At 32.1% G+C, this 18,746-nt stretch overlaps 2 protein-coding genes across 5 annotated transcripts in view; both read left to right on the top strand.

Moving 5' to 3' along the window:
• LOC118205234 (angiotensin-converting enzyme-like) overlaps nucleotides 1-12,947 on the top strand; it is a 70,529-nt gene extending 57,582 nt beyond the window's left edge. For both annotated transcript variants that reach the window (XM_085818497.1, XM_035377542.2), the window contains exons 13-14: nucleotides 5,500-5,622; nucleotides 12,652-12,947. In XM_085818497.1, the coding sequence (XP_085674623.1) occupies nucleotides 5,500-5,622; nucleotides 12,652-12,844 (316 nt within the window). In that variant the 3' untranslated portion in view covers nucleotides 12,845-12,947. The remainder of the gene's footprint in view (nucleotides 1-5,499; nucleotides 5,623-12,651) is intronic.
• Nucleotides 12,948-17,098: 4,151 nt separating this feature from the next.
• LOC118200488 (angiotensin-converting enzyme-like) overlaps nucleotides 17,099-18,746 on the top strand; it is a 163,202-nt gene continuing 161,554 nt past the window's right edge. The window contains exon 1 of one of the 3 annotated variants that reach the window (XM_085818499.1): nucleotides 17,099-17,304. The gene's annotated coding sequence lies outside the window, so the exon portion shown is untranslated. The remainder of the gene's footprint in view (nucleotides 17,305-18,746) is intronic. The other 2 variants (XM_085818500.1, XM_085818498.1) reach the window with 2 other exon arrangements.

The raw sequence follows: 18,746 nt of genomic DNA, 5'->3' as shown, positions 1-18,746 counted from the left end.
TTTCTCTACCTTTCCACGACAGTATCTTTTGATCTTTTCATTTTCAATTGAAACTGCAGATTTACAATGTTTCATCTATTTCATCAGGTTTAGCATATTTAAAGAGAGATTTTTATTTATTGTATAATGCTTTAATATACAAGATTACTTCAAAAGATGCATACAGTTTATATAATTTATACTTTTATGTGACATAAATATGTTTATGAATATATATAATAATACATGTTTACACAATTTATATTTTATTTAAAAATAAGCAACAGTCCAGTTAAGTGAGGCGAGACACCAGAAATTTACCATTAGTCATACAATAGTCCCGTCCTGTTAGCTGTTAAGTTCCGGCTCATTTTTGATGGAGAGCATTTCGGGAAGGACAATCTGAAGGTTTTTCTAACCCTTTTCCTCTATCACCAAACTACATGAGAAGACTTTTGTCTTGCTGTATATGTTGAGCAACCTTATGCCGCACAGACACCAAACATCCATTTGCCTTCTCCGGTACTCGAACACATCCCAATGACACAGCAGCCAGAAACGCTAACAATTAAAACTGATCTAAGAAAAGCAAAGTGTGAGATATAGCGATGCAATCTTAAGATATATATGAGTGTAGATATGATTTTTTTTTTGTTTGTTTTGGTAACATTCAGCAGATTACATAGACAAACATTGTGTGTCCTATATCTTAGTAGAAAAAATAACCGCATCTGTCAAAGCTTATGAAGAGATACTTCTGGAAACGTCTATTATCCCGTCGAGATAGTGGAAATTGTTTGTTTTATTTTATGAAGCTCATTAAATAATTGTAATTTGCATAGAACTGATTTTAGTTACTATCACAAAATTTTTCAAGCCCAGATTCTGGAATCTGAAGTTGAAGTCTCGTTCTTGTTGCTTATTTTTTTGAATTTTACTAGAACATGCCAGGAATGTGTTCAACTTGCTTTTCAAATATTTGACGATATCTTTAACATAAACAACTCATAAATTTAAATTTCTTACAGTAGTTTTATATCAGATAGATCTCCTGCGTGGAAGTAGGTTTCTAAAGTTTCATCAAAGTTTGCATTTAACCATGGTAGCGAAGCAAACATGGCTATTTCTGACTGAAGCATGGCCATTTTGTATATTAAGTCACATGACACAATATGATGACTTACATGGCATGTGGTACCGGGGTAAAAAACTCCATATCCGTGCCCATATACCCATCAGCGTTCTACCATATGTTGCACTGAGTACATATTACAAGTGTTTGAAATTGTTATAAGGAGGAGTTATAAAGTTAGGTACATATGTATGTAGTAGAACTGAGTGGGGTACCAGAGACCATCACCATGGATGACACACGAAATGCCTCAGCACACTAACCATCGTTAGAATTAATCCTCCACGGACTCATTAGTACATTGCTGATCGTGAATGGAAGAGGTGATGGGCCACCGTTGTGGGGCCACCGTTGTTTAAAATTTTGAGGAGAAATACTTTTAACTTTCTTTACAAACTCTGTTGAATTTTTTATGGTGTAAATGTTATTATCCAATAAAGTTGAAAATCTAGAAACTAAATATTTAGCAAACAGATACGAAGCAGTGCCTAAATTTGATACAATAGGGCGAAAAGGAATGCCACTTTTATGAATTTTGGGAAGAGCATATAATCTGGCACAATTCGCAACAGATGGGATAAGCGATCGTTTTAAGTGGGTCGGAAGGAGTTGTGAAGATTTGATCGCAGTTTTTATTTTTGAGAGGTCCGAAGGGTCTTTCGGGATCGGAATATATGGTCCTTCGTTTACTGAGCTTAGTGACAACATGAATATGAGTACTCTTGTCCATGACGACTATATAGCCACCTTTATCAGCCTTTGAAATGATAATATTTGGGTTAGAATGAATTTCGCACAATATAGTTCTTTCACTTGCATTTAGGTTTGGCTTCAAAGGTTTATTGTTGAGTTTCACATTATGGGCGATAAGATGTCTAATTATTTCTTTCTATGTATCTGAAACTTTACTGAATTTAAACGCTTTTTTGATAGGAGCCACAGTCTCCCACAGTCTCTTCTGTTAAACTAACACTACAAATATTAATTATTGGTTTCTTAGTCCAATCACTGCTGATATCTACTACATGCATTATTTTGAATCTGAATTATTTGAAACTTTAAATTTCACAGTTTGGTTCCGCTACGCAGACAATACATTTACCCTGTTTGATGGTAATGAAAATGATTTAAATAATGTTCTTTCAATAATGAATTCCATTGATCCTGCTATTCAGTTCATTTTTGAACTTGAGACGTCCAATTCTCTTCCGTTCCTCGACATTTTGGTCACACGTAACGTATCTGACTTCAGTACTACTCTTTCACGTAAACCTTCATCGGTTTGCCTTCCACCACGCTTGTAATCATGTCATCCGATGAAAAAGAAGTTAGCTTCATTTTATTTCTTTGTTTTCCGCGCACTTCAAGTTTGCTCCTCTAAATCAGTGCTTGATCAAGAACTAAATTATTTAAAACCAGTTGTTATTGACAGGGGCTTTTCACCCAACATTATTAACCGTGCAGTTAAAAAATTCTCATCGAAACACATATGGCAGAAATTTAACTTCCGGGTTATTTTTTCTCCTATCTATAAAATTCCTAGTTCCATGCTTAAGGACTTCATTCCGGATATGAATTCCTGGGGTATTTACAAGATTCTTTGACAATGTGGTTTACTTTACATTGGTCAAACAAAAGAGAGCTTTAAAGTTTCGTGTTAAAGAGCATGAAGCATATGTTAGGAAAAAGGAAATACACAAATTGGCTGTTTCTCAACATTGTTGGAAATTAGAATTTTTAGAAGCTTTTCACATCCAAAAAAATATTTCTGTTCTACTTAATGACCTCAGTTGCAATCCAGAAATTTTGTTTTAGTTTTTATTGTTTCATCAATAGATGGCGCCGGTAATGTTTCTGATATATATATGTTTAATGTTTCTGATATATATAAATGATAGTTATTAATCATTTATTAACTAAAAAGAGACAGAAATACTATCTTCTCTTCAAATCTGCAACACCATTTGGCAAATACATTGTATCTGAGTCAAAGCAAACAGCAGACGAAATGTAAATGTATATTTGATAATTTCTAATCTTCACTCGTGAAACTGAAATTTAATAGATGTCGATTTGAATTTCTTTTTATGTCGGCCGGCGTTTGCTTACGCATAGAAACTGACACAATTCGTGCAGAATTAGGTGAAACAACCCAACCAGCATGCTTCAAAATTATTCGTATAGCATTAGAAGCAAAAAGTACGTTTATTTACGCACGCTATATGTTTATTATGATTATTTAACTGAAATACATATTTGTAACCGAAAATATGTTTATTTAACTAAATAATACGTATATTTAACCAAAAGTACAGAGAAACACCGATTCGCGAATTAACAGAGAGAAAAAAAGGTAATCACAACAAGTAATAAAATCAACAGGTAACTTGTGTTATTAGGAGATCTATTTTTTAATGCTCCTCTTTTCAAGAGCTATAGAGATAAACTTTTTGTGTATTGAAGCCATTTACCTTACTATTCAAGCAACAAAGAACCCCCCCCCCAAAAAAAAAAAAAGAAAAAAAAAATCCAGCAGTGTCTGCCATTTCTTACTACGCCTTAAGTATCAAATTTTAAGTCTCTATAGTAAATTGAATCATTTTTAGCCTCATTTCATGCAGTGAATGCGTGGGAGATACATTCCCAGCCCCCAGGAAAAGGTTAAAGCAAATCGAATCAGCTTGAGGCCCACTAGACCTCCGTTTCATGATACATTTACGCAATGTGATTTGTTTTTATTTACGTTTTAAAATGTTTGCTACAATGAGACATGGCAGTGTCATTGAAACTGATGATATTATTATATGTAACTTCGCATTTTACCGCATTGTATTCAAATTTTGTTGATCAAAGAAATAGCTTCATTTTCACTTCTATCTCCATTTTTTCCTCTTCCTCTGAAGGCACAACAATGGTCTTTTATTTATGCTTCCGAATGTGTTTCAGTTGTTTTTTGTCGCACACGTTTTTATGATCCTCTAATAGCTCTTCCACACCTTCCGTCTTCGTTGTTAACTACCAAACCCATGGTTTTGCCTAGAGACATAAAATAAAAGATAAGGAGGGCTGGGCAAATTTTTAGGGTCAAAACCCTTAAAATCGCAGCTTGCAACACAGTCCGGCCATATATTTCTTTTAGTCAAATTCATGGTCCTGTAAGACACTTGGTGCCAGGCTTTGTTAATTAGGTGTTAGACAGCAGACTGTATTAAAATAATGTTTCTAAAAGTTCCTGAGTTACGTCTCAGGCAAGATGTTACCTTAAAATTTCTGAAAATCATTTGCTGCAGACTTGCATATTTTCACCCGAGGTGAGGAAATCTAAGACGTTTCTTCTTCAAATAATTTGTTCGTGAACCGATTTGTTTATGATGAGAGACGCTTGGGGTCCGAGGATCAACTGCATATGTAAATATATTTTCATCTGGAAATAAAATCTTAACATTTTAATTCAGTGTTCCTTACTTTCAAAGTCTAAATATATTCAGAGAAAAAAAACAATCTTTCAGAGAAAAAAAACAAATATTTTTTTTTTAATTTGTAAATTTGTAAGACTAAATCTAATTCTAAACTGATCTAGTTAAAAAAACGAAAGTTTGAATTTAAATTCACGAAAAATTCCAAGAAAAAGCCAACATTTCCCCCTCCAAAAAAAGAACTAGATTTCATCCTTTAATATTCACTTTTGCATCAAAGTGACTCAGACAATATAAACTGGAACGCAAAGGAATGGAGATGATGCGGGAGTTCACATTATAGCATTGCTCCATTTACTACAAAAGCGCGGGGCATAAACATATTACGGAAGCAAAAATGTTTTGCTAAAATAGGAAGGTAAAAATTTAAGTTTAAATTTTATTAAATTTAGTTTAAATGTTAAAAATTTAAGTTTAATTGACGAAATTAATGAAATTTTATTTTTAAAATGAGATGAGAAAAATAAATAACTGAGATATTTCGGAAGTTTGATTTGGATGAATGGGTTTCTCTCTATATAACCATTTGCAACTAACCATAAGAGACATGCACATCGTATCAGAAATTAATAATTGCATCAGTCTGAAAGAGGCTACGTCCATACACTTTAGTTAAAATATGTCCCATTTGTCCTTAAAATCTAAGTGCTAATTCAGTTTTAAAAAAAGTATGCGTAATGCTTTTTTTAAAACACTCGAATAGGTTTTCGAAGAGAAGCATATAAAGAATGTACATTATTTCACTTTTGTAATTAACCATATGAATTTATATGACCTTACAGGAACATGCACATAACGTTATCTAAATGGCGAATTAAGCATAAACCGAACTTAAATGGCAGTTTCGATGAGCGTATTTGAAATGCTTCTTGAAAACTGTATGATCAAATATCAATAAATTTTATTTTTCAGGTATTTTGTTGCACATATAATACAGTTCCAGTTTCATAAAGATCTATGTGATGCAGCGGGCCATGAAGGACCATTACATAAATGTGATATCTATAAAAGTGAAAATGCAGGAAAGCTGCTGAGGTTTGTCAAATTTCATTAAATTTCGTTGTTAAGTATTTGCTAGTAATATGAACTTTATTACAGTTTTTATGGTTAAGTATTACATTGACGAAATATTTACTAGCAACTCTTTTTTAAACTAGACATTGTACCTTTATTTTATATAAAAATAGGCCATCGTTTATTATGCTGAAAACATCTTTAGTTAGTTAATTTTTTTTTCCTTATACGTATGATTTGACATGTAAGAGAGGTTTCATAGAATTATCTGTAACATAAAGCTTCCACTTGTTTCTTTTTCAAACTACATTTCTGCTTGAAAAATAAATAATTCTGTAGAGTCATTAGGTTATTTTCAAGCAGAAGATATGAAAAATGTACAATGCCCTCGCCGGGACTCGAACTTAAACCTCTCGGATACGCGTCAAGTGTGCTACCGTTACACCACGATAGCATGCCAGAAGGAGATAGAAAATGTTTTATAACTCAAATGCCATTTGAAAGTTGAATCACGTTTAAAATTCTAATGTTTGAGTGCCATATAAAATATTACAGATGAACTAAACATTGACTAAAAGGAACCATATGAGGAATGAAACAGGGGCATTGCTAGAGGCCAACAGAAGATAAATTCATATAGAAAAGTAATTTAATATGCATGGTAATATCATGCATAGACCTCATACAGTTTATATACGCATGTACTTACAAGCTAGCTGATCTCTTGTAATTATTCACTAACGGATAAGACTGTTTTCAAAAGACCTGAATCTGGATACTCGAATATTACATCCAAAACCGATGATTTCTTTTTATATCAAAGAGGAAACCGTCTATGGCAAACCTTTCTGCTTCTAGAAGAAAACAAAAATATTGATAAAATGTGTCTGTCATACTTCACGCAGATGGGCGGGGTCCGTGTAGGCATTTTTGCTGTCCGTTGCAATCTCTGGAGTCCTAAAGTCTGCTGATCCGCACGTCCTTAAATTCAAAACGTTCTTCCTCTCCTAAATTCTGCTGTTTAGTGCCTCCTCTAAATTCTAAATATTGTACCATCCCTAAATTTGGAAGCTTGCTAGTTCGCCAATTTCAAAAATTTTTTCTGCTCCAAAATTCTGCCGTGCGGTGTGATTGCACCAGCTGCATCAGCTCTGGCGCAAGCTCTGCACAGCTAAGTTTTATACAAGTAGATCAGCCACTTATGAGGGTATATTATGCCATCGGTAAAATCCCTTTAAAGCTGGAAGCTTGAATGCCGATACCGAAGCTTTGAAATGAAGTTTTTTTTACTGAAGAGTTATATGTACATCTTCAAAAAAAATGTCGACTTTTACAGAAAACAATGGAACCACACATCATGCAAAAATATCATGAGAAATTATCTTTGCAGAAATGGTGAAAATTTATTTATGAAATTAAGCTTAAGGGTGATAGTTCTCAGTTTTGCGCATTTCGTGGTAGATTAGTCATTGCTCTCTGGTATCGAAACAAAATAGTACACCCGTATGCAGCCGTGATGAACTTAGATTCCATTATTTATGGATGATAATATTTAGCGGTTCATAGCATGGACCTTATAAGAAATAGACTAACCCAAATGGGTTTTCTCCCTCGTCTGAGGCGTTCCTGGCTGTCACTTTGATCACATCCGGAGGAGTAGGGACGATTTACAGAAATTTAACAGTGGTTGCCTATTGCAGCGTGTATAATTGTCAAGAAAAAGCTGATTGTAGCGCCTCATTTCACAAATTAGAATTTCTACATATTTTTATTTTTGAAATTGAGATTGATTTTTAAACATTTAGCACATTTTTTAAGCATAATTTAACTTTCCAAATAATTATAAAGCTATTGCATGCTTTCAGGGCTGGATATTTTTTTAGCTTTTCCTATGCTGTAAGGAAATTTGTAACTACTTCTTTTAGAAAATAATATTTTAAATCTGAACTAATAGAAAATTTAAAACAAGCAATTTTTTCTTGCAATTTTTATGCTTTTTATTGGTGTAAATAAGTAAAAAATACTAAAATATTTAAAAACGAATTTTTGAAAGTTTTGTTTAAAATTCTAAATTGTGCTGCTTTTTTAAAATTATAGATGAGTATTATAGAACAATTTCTATAAAGGAATTTTATTTCAATTATATTTCATAATACATCATAGTGATAAAAACTTTTGACTCCTTAAAACTTTTTATATATTTAATTCTAACATTAAAATTGTATTTAACCGTTATGATTAATTTTGCTTGTATATTATAGTCATCATTTTTTTTAAAATTTATTTTTAGTTCTGCATAAGATTTTTTTTATTTACTGTTAATTTAATTTATTAGCCCAAAAAGGCGGTAGCCTAGAAAGGCCGTTAGTTTCGAAGTGGCATTTTTCGCTGTTTTACTATAAATGTTCATGTCTCCTTGCAAATTGTTGTTACCAAATATTATCGCCCTATATTATATGTAAAGAAATTAAATAATGAAGAATCTACATTAATACATGTATGTTTCTCGCACTGTGACAAAAACGACAGTATCTAGAGCCATCAAATTTTGAATAATATAATCCTCCATCTGAACATGGGCATCTGGACGGCCGAATTTCGAATTTATTTTAATCTATTTCATATTTTGTAAAAATTTAACGAATTTTTGATTAACAAACTCAACGAGTTCAGAGCGAGCTCTGTACGGAAAACAACAGTTTTATCTCCAGTGTGGAAATTCTAAAGATATGCTGTTTCAAATGTATGTGGTTTACGAGCGAAGAACATGATATTTAATAATAAACACACAAAACTTTAAAAACAATGATTCCTTTTAGGCGTAATATAAAATCTCAGTGCTTCTAGATTTTATTTTATCTTTTTTTTTTTTTTTTTTTTCTCCCCTTCACTACACTCAGAAAATTTTATGCTCCAAATTTTATAAATTACTAAAATAAATAATCCACTTTAATGTTAATAATTTAATGATGATATAATCAAATAAATAATCGTTTTGTAATGTTATTATAGTTTTGAAAATCACTGGCTGAAAATGTTCATTAAATTAAAAAAAAAAAATTATCAGATCTTGTTTAATTTTATCTTATTTATTTCAAAGCATCACGTGCTATCAATCTTATTTAATTTTACGCTATTTGTACGAAAAATTTAAGTTCATAAATTTTATCTTAGAGTTTTTACCGTTTTACCAAAGTAAAGATGTTTGCACAAGAATTACGCATGAAAAAAAAAAAAAAAAAAAAAAAAAAAAATGCTCGAAATGCACTAAAAAGTGCTTTAATGAGATATATTAAATCCTATTTGGTAAAAACTGTGGCTTTCATAGTCTCATCACTATACAACGTATCACATTTAATGATTAAAAAGAGTTATGTCATACAAACGCCATAGGTTTCAGTGTTAAAGTAAACCAGATCGTCCCTACTCTTTCTTACCGACATGTCGGTGACGCGCGCCCCGCCCACTGGGTTAGTCTACCTCTTATAAGGTCCATGGTTCATAGTCCATTTACTGGTTTGGTTAAAAGGAGTTCATTGGTTAAAAGATGCCTGTAGGCGTAAAACAGTATTTCAGATATTATATCACCAAAACTGAATCCCATAAATCGCGTTTTGAAGGTCTTAGGAAGACACATTGATGCTGGCTGCTGCCATAAAATCATAAACAACGTCATTGAATATAGACATCCAATCCAATCCAATCCATTTCACACCAAGGCCAACATATAAGAGTTTAGATAAATATTAATACTGAAATTTTCAATGCTAGTTTCGGCCTGTCAAAACGTATTATCATAATCGGAATACTTTTTCTTTGTGATAACTTTATTTTTGAAGTCTGGCATAGTTTTTTCACCACATTTATCTGTCAATTTCACTGCGAAAAAAAAAAAAAAAAGAGGGGGGGAACAGTTCTATACTTCCCGTTCTACTGGGCCTATTGACAAAATTCAAATTGCGTTTTTCATGTCTCGAAAGCGCAACTTAGGATATATATTAGATATATATTAGATTTATATATATAGCATTATTCTAACATAGATATTTTGACACAAAATTGGATCTTTTCTGAAATGACATGCCAGTTTTTTTTTTCCATAGTTACATTCTACGATTCAAATTATGCCTAAATATTAAATTTTGTAAAATTTGGTACGAATTTACGGGGAAATTCAAAATTTTATCATGGCGCAATTTTTCAGTTTGCGCCAAGAATAGTCCACTTGGCGAACTTCTTAATATATGGCAACCTATTTTCTTTTCCTTTTTTACATTGTTCGTGAGAGAGAAAAAAGCGACTCATAAATTTTATCTTAGAGTTTTTACCGTTTTACCAATTCCTCGTTTATTCCTCGAAATCAGTTGCGTTCTTTCTTTCAAATAATGTTCTTTATATTATATTTTTATGCTATTATTTTAATTTTTTTTTCTTTTCGAATTTCATTTTAATTGTTTAAGTTGCGTGGTTTCTTTCAAATAACTGTTTTAAAAATTTCTATTTACTCATTCGAACTGCGTAGTTTAAATAAAAGGTACAGTTTATCATTGTGCCATTGCTTTACACAATTCTATCAACTATATTTAATCTTTTAAAATGTTATTCCTATTTTAGTCAAATATTTTATTTTTGAAATCGCATAGTGAAAAGTGAGTCAAATATCATAAATTTTTTTCAAAACATCTTGTTATTTCTGACATTAATTTTAAATACATTTATCGCCTTCCATTTCAAAAGGGCCCACAAACGGCCGAGCGGTAAAGTCCCTGAATACTGGTAGTTCGCTCCGGGGTTCGAATCCTGGCGAACGGGCTGGTTGCATGGGCGTTTTCGTAGTTTTTCTCATGTTTAACGTGTGTACGAGCTGGGTTCACATAGAAAGTTCTTCACGAAGGCATCCCTTCTTTTAGGCATATAGCACGGCTTTGCCGTAATTTAATAATCCAAATCAATATATTTCATCAGTATTTGGTCAGAGCCTTTATCCCTTTATCAGTGTTTAGAGGCTGGACATTCTGAAGGCATGAGATGAAAGGAAAGACTGGTATATATAAAAGATATACATCACTGGATAAATTCCTGAATCTACAAATAATTCGATTGAGAAATAATGCGGTGCTCCGTTTATGATACAATATGATGTTCTATGACGTAATTTAAATTTATACAACCATATAGTAGAAAACCAGTCACTCTTCACTTTAATCTGGAGTGATATCGTTTTTGTCTTTTCCTTTAGCACAAACTCAGTTGCTACTGTTTGCTGGTGTACACGTCCAAGTGTTTTCTCTTTGAACACCCAACTTCCTTGAAGTAGATTCCCCTTTAAATTTTTGTTTCCCCACCCCCTAAATTTCTTCTTCCCTTCTACATTTGTTTTCAGTACTGACACAAGAAAATTAAGAGTTTTCGATTTTCTTCTCGTCAAATTCCATAGACACGTCCATAAATTTTTCATTGTCGTCAAATTTTTTAAAATATCAGTTGCATTAAATGCGTTTCAGCTGAAGACAATTTCTACACATTTTAACTATAAATAAAGTTTTAAGCAAAGCCCAAACGATAAATATTTGAATTACAAGATTTTTATTAAATGAGAAAGAAATAAACCTCTCCAGCAGCGCTTATCCTGTACCGCCGAGCAACCCAATTTTTTATATGGGGTGCAAAAAATCTTAATCATATTATTTAGAATTTTTAAGCCTAAAAATTTCAATATTAAAGAACTTGTTTTGGATATAATCTACAAAACGAGAAAAAATTACTACTTAAAACACTCTTTCTAAGAGGATTAATTTAAAAATTTATGTTTATATATATGTTTTTTAAAGCCGGGACATGACCCAAAGTGTCAACGTCTTGTTTGCTTAAAAACATTGTGAAAATGAACATCAAACGAACTTAGACAATTCAATTTAAATGAAGTTAAAGTAAAGTAGTAGATGATAACACGGTGAAGGTAAAAATTTACTCTTACAAATATTAAAAAAAAAAGAGGAAAAAAGAAAGAAATTTTTAAAAAAGTTAAAAATTTGAATAACATCATCTATAATTAAAAAAATAGTTTTTCGTGTGGTTTGAAAGTGCAGTTAAAAGCAGTTAAAACCACATACATTCATTCATGTGATAGGTTTCATGTTTGCTTTGGCCTTTTTTCTCTTTCCACTTTTCTTCAATTTCCTGAAACCTAATCAGAAAACAGACAGATCAAAATGAAACATAAAATTAGCAAAGGAAGAACATTGTGTTTGTCTTAGATTTAGTCAAGAATTCAATCAATTTTCGAGGACAAATAGGTACACGTCCCTCTACCTCAAGAGCAAAGAAATCTGCAAGATCAGATTAGTCAGTCTTGCAGATTTCTTTGCTCCTGATGAAGAGGGGCCTGTACCTGTTTGCCCTCGAAATCAGTTGCGTTCTTTACTAAATATAGGCAAAACACAAGTAGTTATGCTAACTTTATGTCTCTAAAGCCTGCTCATTTTGGTAATTTGTTTTTCATTCCTTGAGGTTACCATCGAAAGCCGAAAAGCGCTCTATTCCTATGAGCTATTTCTTTAACCTAAATGGCAATCTTAGCTAAATTGGTCAGGTTGTCACAGCCTAAGAAGACAGGATATAGCGTATCCTGTGTACTACATTTTTAGTACTGTTTTCTTCCTTGATAAGTCTATATTATTCTTTATTTTGACAAGGACAAACTGATGCACTCGAAAGTTCGAGAGCTCTTATGCTTAATAATCGATTAAGAGCTGTTAAAATTTTAGTCGCAATGTTTACAAAATGGGCCTCAGATCAATTATCCTTTTTTTCAGGCGTACAAAACGGGATTGCGAATAATTGCAAGATAGTCTGAAGGTCTCTTTAAGTCCTAATTCTGTGCTTTATTGGCTTAGTGTAATCAGGCACCCCTTATTTTCTAACCAATGTCAAGGATAGTTTTGTAATTTATTTCTGCAACATTACAACATCTGTGTTCTTTCATAATATTATTGGATGGTCTTACAGTTTGATTTTCTAAACACCATTTTTTTTCTCTTCATACTTTAGGGATATGATGCGCTTAGGAAGTTCAGTGCATTGGGAGAAAGCAATGCAAATTATAACTAATGGTAAAACCTACAAAATGGATGCTAGACCATTGCTAGAATATTTTGACCCTCTCATCAAATGGCTTCATGAACAAAATAAAAACGAAACAGTAGGATGGAAAAGTTCTTCACATATGGAATGCCCTCAATGATGAAAACAGACCACTTATATAGAAATGTAATTACTGTAACTTATTAAATGTAATTATTGTTTCTTACTGTTCTTAATAAATGTTTCGTGAGAAAATACGTTCATTTGAGTGTACGCTTTTCTTCTTGTACCTGTGAGTTCTTTTTTATATGAGTAAATAGATTTACACATTTGCACATTCTCTCAAAATCAGTGAACGGGAATTAAATCATCCAGCCATGACTTTTCTTTAAAAAATATATCGTCTTTCTAAAGATATTTTAAATACTTTATTGAAAAATCGATGGACAGTAGATTTTGAAAACCTTTACATTAATATAAAGTAATTTTTTTTTGTTTGTTTTTTTAAATGACGACAAAGGCTTGTTTTCTTTAATGACGGCTTAAAATTCTTACCCGACCTTTATTTTCGCAATCGTTAGTCATGGCCATAGACTTATAAATACTGAAATGTTTTAAATAACAAAAATATTCATATTTCGGCAATGCTCAATTTTAAAAAAATTTCAGCAAATAACGAAATATAATTGTTAATCGGAATGTTTTATAGTCGTTATGAAAAATAAAATTATGAGAAGTTTGACTCTCAAGTCCACATCAGACTTTTTTTTAGGAAGACAATTTTATTTCCTTAATCGAAGTGTCTTTATTTTCTCAAAATTTAGGTTTAGACACGCTTTCATTGGAAACGAAAACGTTCTCATTTGTAAAATAAGATCCGCCCTCACTAAAAATCCTTAAAAAAACGATCAAGCATACATATTTTACCAAGCAATAATTCAAATTCACAGCAAACGTAGATATTTTTTTATGTATTCATTGATTTTAACCTCTGAGTTAAATTTTATACGTGTATCACAAACATTTCAATGACTTTCATGTCTGTAAAAGACTTTTGACTATTTAATAATCTAATTTACTATAGTTTGGACCATATTAATTCATGTTACTAAAAAACATATTGATTATTTTCTGACAAATTCATCTTAGAGTTACATTTTGCCTCTTTGAACATTTGAGTACAACGCTTTTTACCACAATGAAAACCAAACATTACAACATTTTTTATGAAAACATGAAAATTGTTTCCAGTTCCTGTTCAAGAGATACCAATAAATTTCACTATAGACAGAAAATTTAATTCATATTGTAACTTTACATATTAATTGTAAAGAGAAAATCACTCCTGATATTTACATAATATCATATTGTCCCATATATTTTCAAAAGTTTAATCCAATTTTTATTTAGCATATTAAAGAATTCTTTGGCTATTTAGCATATCAAAAAAGTCAAATATGGATCTATTTCTGATAGAAAATGTCAGATGTTTTATTCTTTTATTTCATAAATCACTTAAGTGACTGCAGGTTATTTTAATCAGTGAGGAAAATATTTGAAATGTTTCCTAAATTTAACGCATTTATTCAATTTTTCAATTTATGAAATAAGAAATATTGAAACGTTATTATTTCGGAATTTAAGGAGAGATTTTCTAATGACAGCGAAAATATACTGAATTTCATATATGATTTTTATTGTTTAATACCAAACATTTCAAAGTCTTGTGGACTGTTGGAATATATCCTATTCCTTTTCAAAGAATGTGCATCATTTCACATTTTAAAAGAGTACCATGCAAGTTTTATTGTAGATATTTACTGAATGATAGTGAAACTTTCAGTAAGAAATGAAATGTTTATTATCTTTCATGAAAATTTATAAATAACTACGATATATCATAAAAATTTGAAGACTTCGCATGTTTTGAAACAACTTCATAAACAAAAATATTTTCAAAATCTCAATTGCCATACAAATTTTAGATATTTTCATATTACTTTCGAAGTTATATCACTTCATTCCAGCATTACTTTCGAAGTTATATCACTTCATTCCAGCATTACTTTCGAAGTTATATCACTTCATTCCAGCATTATTTTCGAAGTTATATCACTTCACTCATGCTGTCTAACTAGATTTATTATATGATTTAGCAGACTTTTTTGTGTTGTTTTCGAAAACAGAAGTTTATATTTTGCACTTGCAAGCTATTATACTGATTGAATTAAATTTAATATTCATATTAATTAGTACTTTCCCTATGAAACTATCTTAAGTGACATATATTCAGTATTCATATTGCCCCATAATATCCATCAATTTAAGTTAATATACAGGGTGTGCTATAAATGTTGCGACAAACTTCTGGGAGAGAAGTAGGGCACATCATAAGGATTAAGAATTGCATAGGAATCCATGCCCAGAAACGTCATTCTACGCCGCTAGGGGGTGCTGTACAGGAGAGTGATAGTGGAAAGTGAGGATTGCCTTTTTCGAGCGATAGGTACCATACGAAGAGCATGGAACGCTATACGAACCGTGAGCTTGTAGACATGCATTTAGTATATGGAATAGCTGAGGGTATTAGACGAACTGGTGCACGCAATTATCGAAAACGCTTCTCCGACAGACATCAACCATACCACAGTTTGTTTCCACGTCTGCATCAAAATTTGTACTACTACGGGTCATTAAGCAGTGGCAGGACATGTGAGGACAGGCCACGATCGACTCGCTCGGTCTTTAAGGGAGAAAGTGTGTTGGATACCGTGGAAAGTAAAGTAGTAGGACCAAGGACCAGCATACGTGCAAATGCCTCTCAATTAAGAATGTCCGTCAAAAGTGTCGTATATCACGATTTTGTATCTGAAATGGATCTCATGGCAAGACTCGACTACGCAGCTGTTACAATCAAAGAAACTCCCGGTGTGTGTGAATATGTCCGGCAATCGATGGTCCATCGGTGTCAGGCATGTTTGCGTCTGATGGTGCAAACTTCGAGCATCTGTTGAAACATTCAAGCTGTCGTACACCATTTGTATTCATGCCCAATAGATGTTTCAAATTAATCGCTCTTGTTTCTTTTCCCATCTTCTACCTCTGCTATCACTTACCCCTGACATTTCCAGGCATGGGTTCCTATGCAGTTCTTATGATGTGCCTTACCTCCACCAGAGGTTTGTCGCAACATTTACGGGACATCCTGTACAGTTAACGCGCATTAGAAGTAAAAGCTGAATGATCTGTATTATATACAGACCATAGACCAGAATTTTCAAGAATTTATGAAAAATGCATTCAATTGTTGAAAAAGTAAATCTTATTTTATATGATCATATATAAGCATTTCATATACTCAACACATTTCTGAAAATATATTTTAATTTAATTCAAGACAATTAATATTTTCATTATCTGTAATGTTATACTTATTTTATAAAACAGATGTCTATTCATACACGGCAAATAAATATATTAAAGTGCACATCGTCTTCGAATAAAACTGAACATTTTACGTAAGTGTCAGGTTTACGCAAAGATTAATTTAATTAACAACAAAAATCATTAACCAATTCCATGTTCTGTAAGGCGATCACCTCTGCAGAAAATCAAAACCTTCTAGATACCATCTTAAGTTTCATTGTATTTTTGTAATGTGACGAAGGAAAGGTGGAATTTCGATCTTATAATTGATACGATATCATAGATCTTGCGTCAGAAGAATTAAAAAAGTGCATTTAAGTGCTTAAAATCGACTTAATCGTCGAACATTTTGCAGATGTGATAAAAAAAAGTCGCATTCATTGCAGTCTGTAGATAGAACTGATAATGTAGCTAGTGTTAATAAATACGCAAGATATATAAACATATTTTCCAGCTGTAACCATTTCCTATTGACCATTATATTGTTTTAATTATTATGCAAGGTAGTTTATATTCTGAATCATAGTTATAGCTGCGTTTATCGCTATTTTGCGGTTATTATGTAAGATGGTTTATGCTTTGTATCATTCAAAAACACATTCGCTGGTTTCAGTTCGTTCTTTGTGATAATTAATCTAAAGATCTAAAACAGAGAATCTCGATCGAATGGAATTTCAGAGTTTCGGAAGGGGAATGCAGTTAGCTTTTTATTTACTTATTTATTTTAATTTATAAAAATAAAGAAACTAATTTTATTCAAATTTTAGTATTTACAAACATTTTCTGTACTTTTGTTGTTTAATGTATGAGACGCTTTAAAAATAATCTAAATTTAAATAAATGAATATGTAATTTTCAAGTTTGGGAAAATAACGGGGTCGGGGGAGTTATCGTCTACCAATAGTGAAAAGGGTGCGTTAGGACAAAAAAAAAAGTTGAAAAAACGCTGATTTAAAAAGAGTTAAGAAGCAAAATAAAATAAAATCTGTCTCAGCAAATTATGAAACTCTTCAGTAGGCAGATAAACTTCAGACAGCGGTTAAAGAAACATTCATTTATCACGACAGAAGTTGTTTATTATTACTTAGCAATATAAAAGCTGAAAGTGATTATCTTCACTGCAGTAAAAATTCATAGGATCTGTTTATTTTCAAGAAAGGAAGAAAAGGAGTTTAATAAAATTTCAGATTAAAAGTAAGTACTATTTCTATTTGCCTATGAAGGAAACATTGCCATGAATATGTCTGGTATCCCATGCAGTTTCTGTGTCTCTAGTAAAATTTCAGAACTTATATTTTAATATTGGCATGCTATGTAGAATCACTATAAATGAAATTTTAAGTGTTTATATTACAATATTTGCATTGATACTTAGGAATAAATACGTTTATGAGCTGGAGTTTACGCCATTACCGTTACCAGATTCTGAGCTGTGAACTCTCTGAACACTGGTAATTCCAACCTATGCTCGATTCCAAGCAAAAACGGGTTGGGTGCATGGATGTTTTCTTAGTTTTCCCCATGTGTAAAGAGTGTACAATCCAGTTTTTCTTAGAAAGTCCTCCCGCGAAGGCATCCCTCCTTTTAGATAGCCCTCGCGTGCTTTGCCATAATTAAATACACCAATTTACGCCATTTACCAAATCCACAAACACAGTTCAAACACTATCATACTGTAAAACTAATATATTTTGAATTTTACAATTTTTTCTTTTTCAGTTTTCTATATTTAGATGAGGAGGCAATTAGTTTAGTGATAGACATTTAACTACATTTTTACGGAAATATCATGAAATTTTACAATTGAAATAGCATTAGAAATGATGTCAAAAGCTATCAGTAAATAGTACGAAGAAGGAATATTCTAGGGAGGACACCGATGCTGTTTCGTGTCATTCAGGCACGAACGTTTGTAAATGTATAGTGTCTGTGCGGGGGGTACTCTAAGTATGAGGCGAAGTCCTCTCGAGAGGTTAGTGGTAGGGGAAGAGAGGTGGAAGACCATAGGACACGGGGTGCTCTCTCTCAAAATTGGGAGCTAAAGTCGGGCTGTCACCAATATTGTGCTCAAGACTCTTGTCAGCGACAGGCGCATACGGTTCCATCCCAGGATGAGTGTCGTGGGTTTGTACTGACCTTTGTTAGACAAGTGAAATTGGTAACAACAACAACAAACTCCCTGTTATTAGAAGCGATCACAAAATTGTAGGAGTGAGGAATAGACGGTATAAGAGCTCATGTTATTAAATGTTATTGTCTCTTTATCACATGCTCTCAACACCACAGCAGAACGTAATATAGTCTCAGTCTGAAGTAATATAGTCGGAAGAAATAAGGAAGTAAGCACTATAGTTTTAGTACTGATATCATTCAAACTTTGCTAAGTTCTCAATGTTGACAATTTGCTTACGAAATGATATTCTCAATGCATAATTTTTTTTTTAAATAAAAATGGAATGCTTAAGAAAGGAAAGTATTTATATGCTACGTATTGAACAAGCGTTCTAACATTTTAAAACTTTTATTGCAATTAAAAATTTAGAATCAAAGTATAATTTTTATAAAATAAGCAGCGAAGCTACATGCTTATCGATTGCAGTTAATACAATAAAAATTGAGCATTTAAATATCTCTCT

Source organism: Stegodyphus dumicola, chromosome 6 (genome assembly GCF_044657685.1).
Source record: "Stegodyphus dumicola isolate Sdum_Otavi_A_Nest chromosome 6, ASM4465768v1".
NCBI classification, from domain to species: Eukaryota; Metazoa; Arthropoda; class Arachnida; order Araneae; family Eresidae; genus Stegodyphus; species Stegodyphus dumicola.
This window is presented reverse-complemented; position numbering and strand designations above follow the sequence as displayed.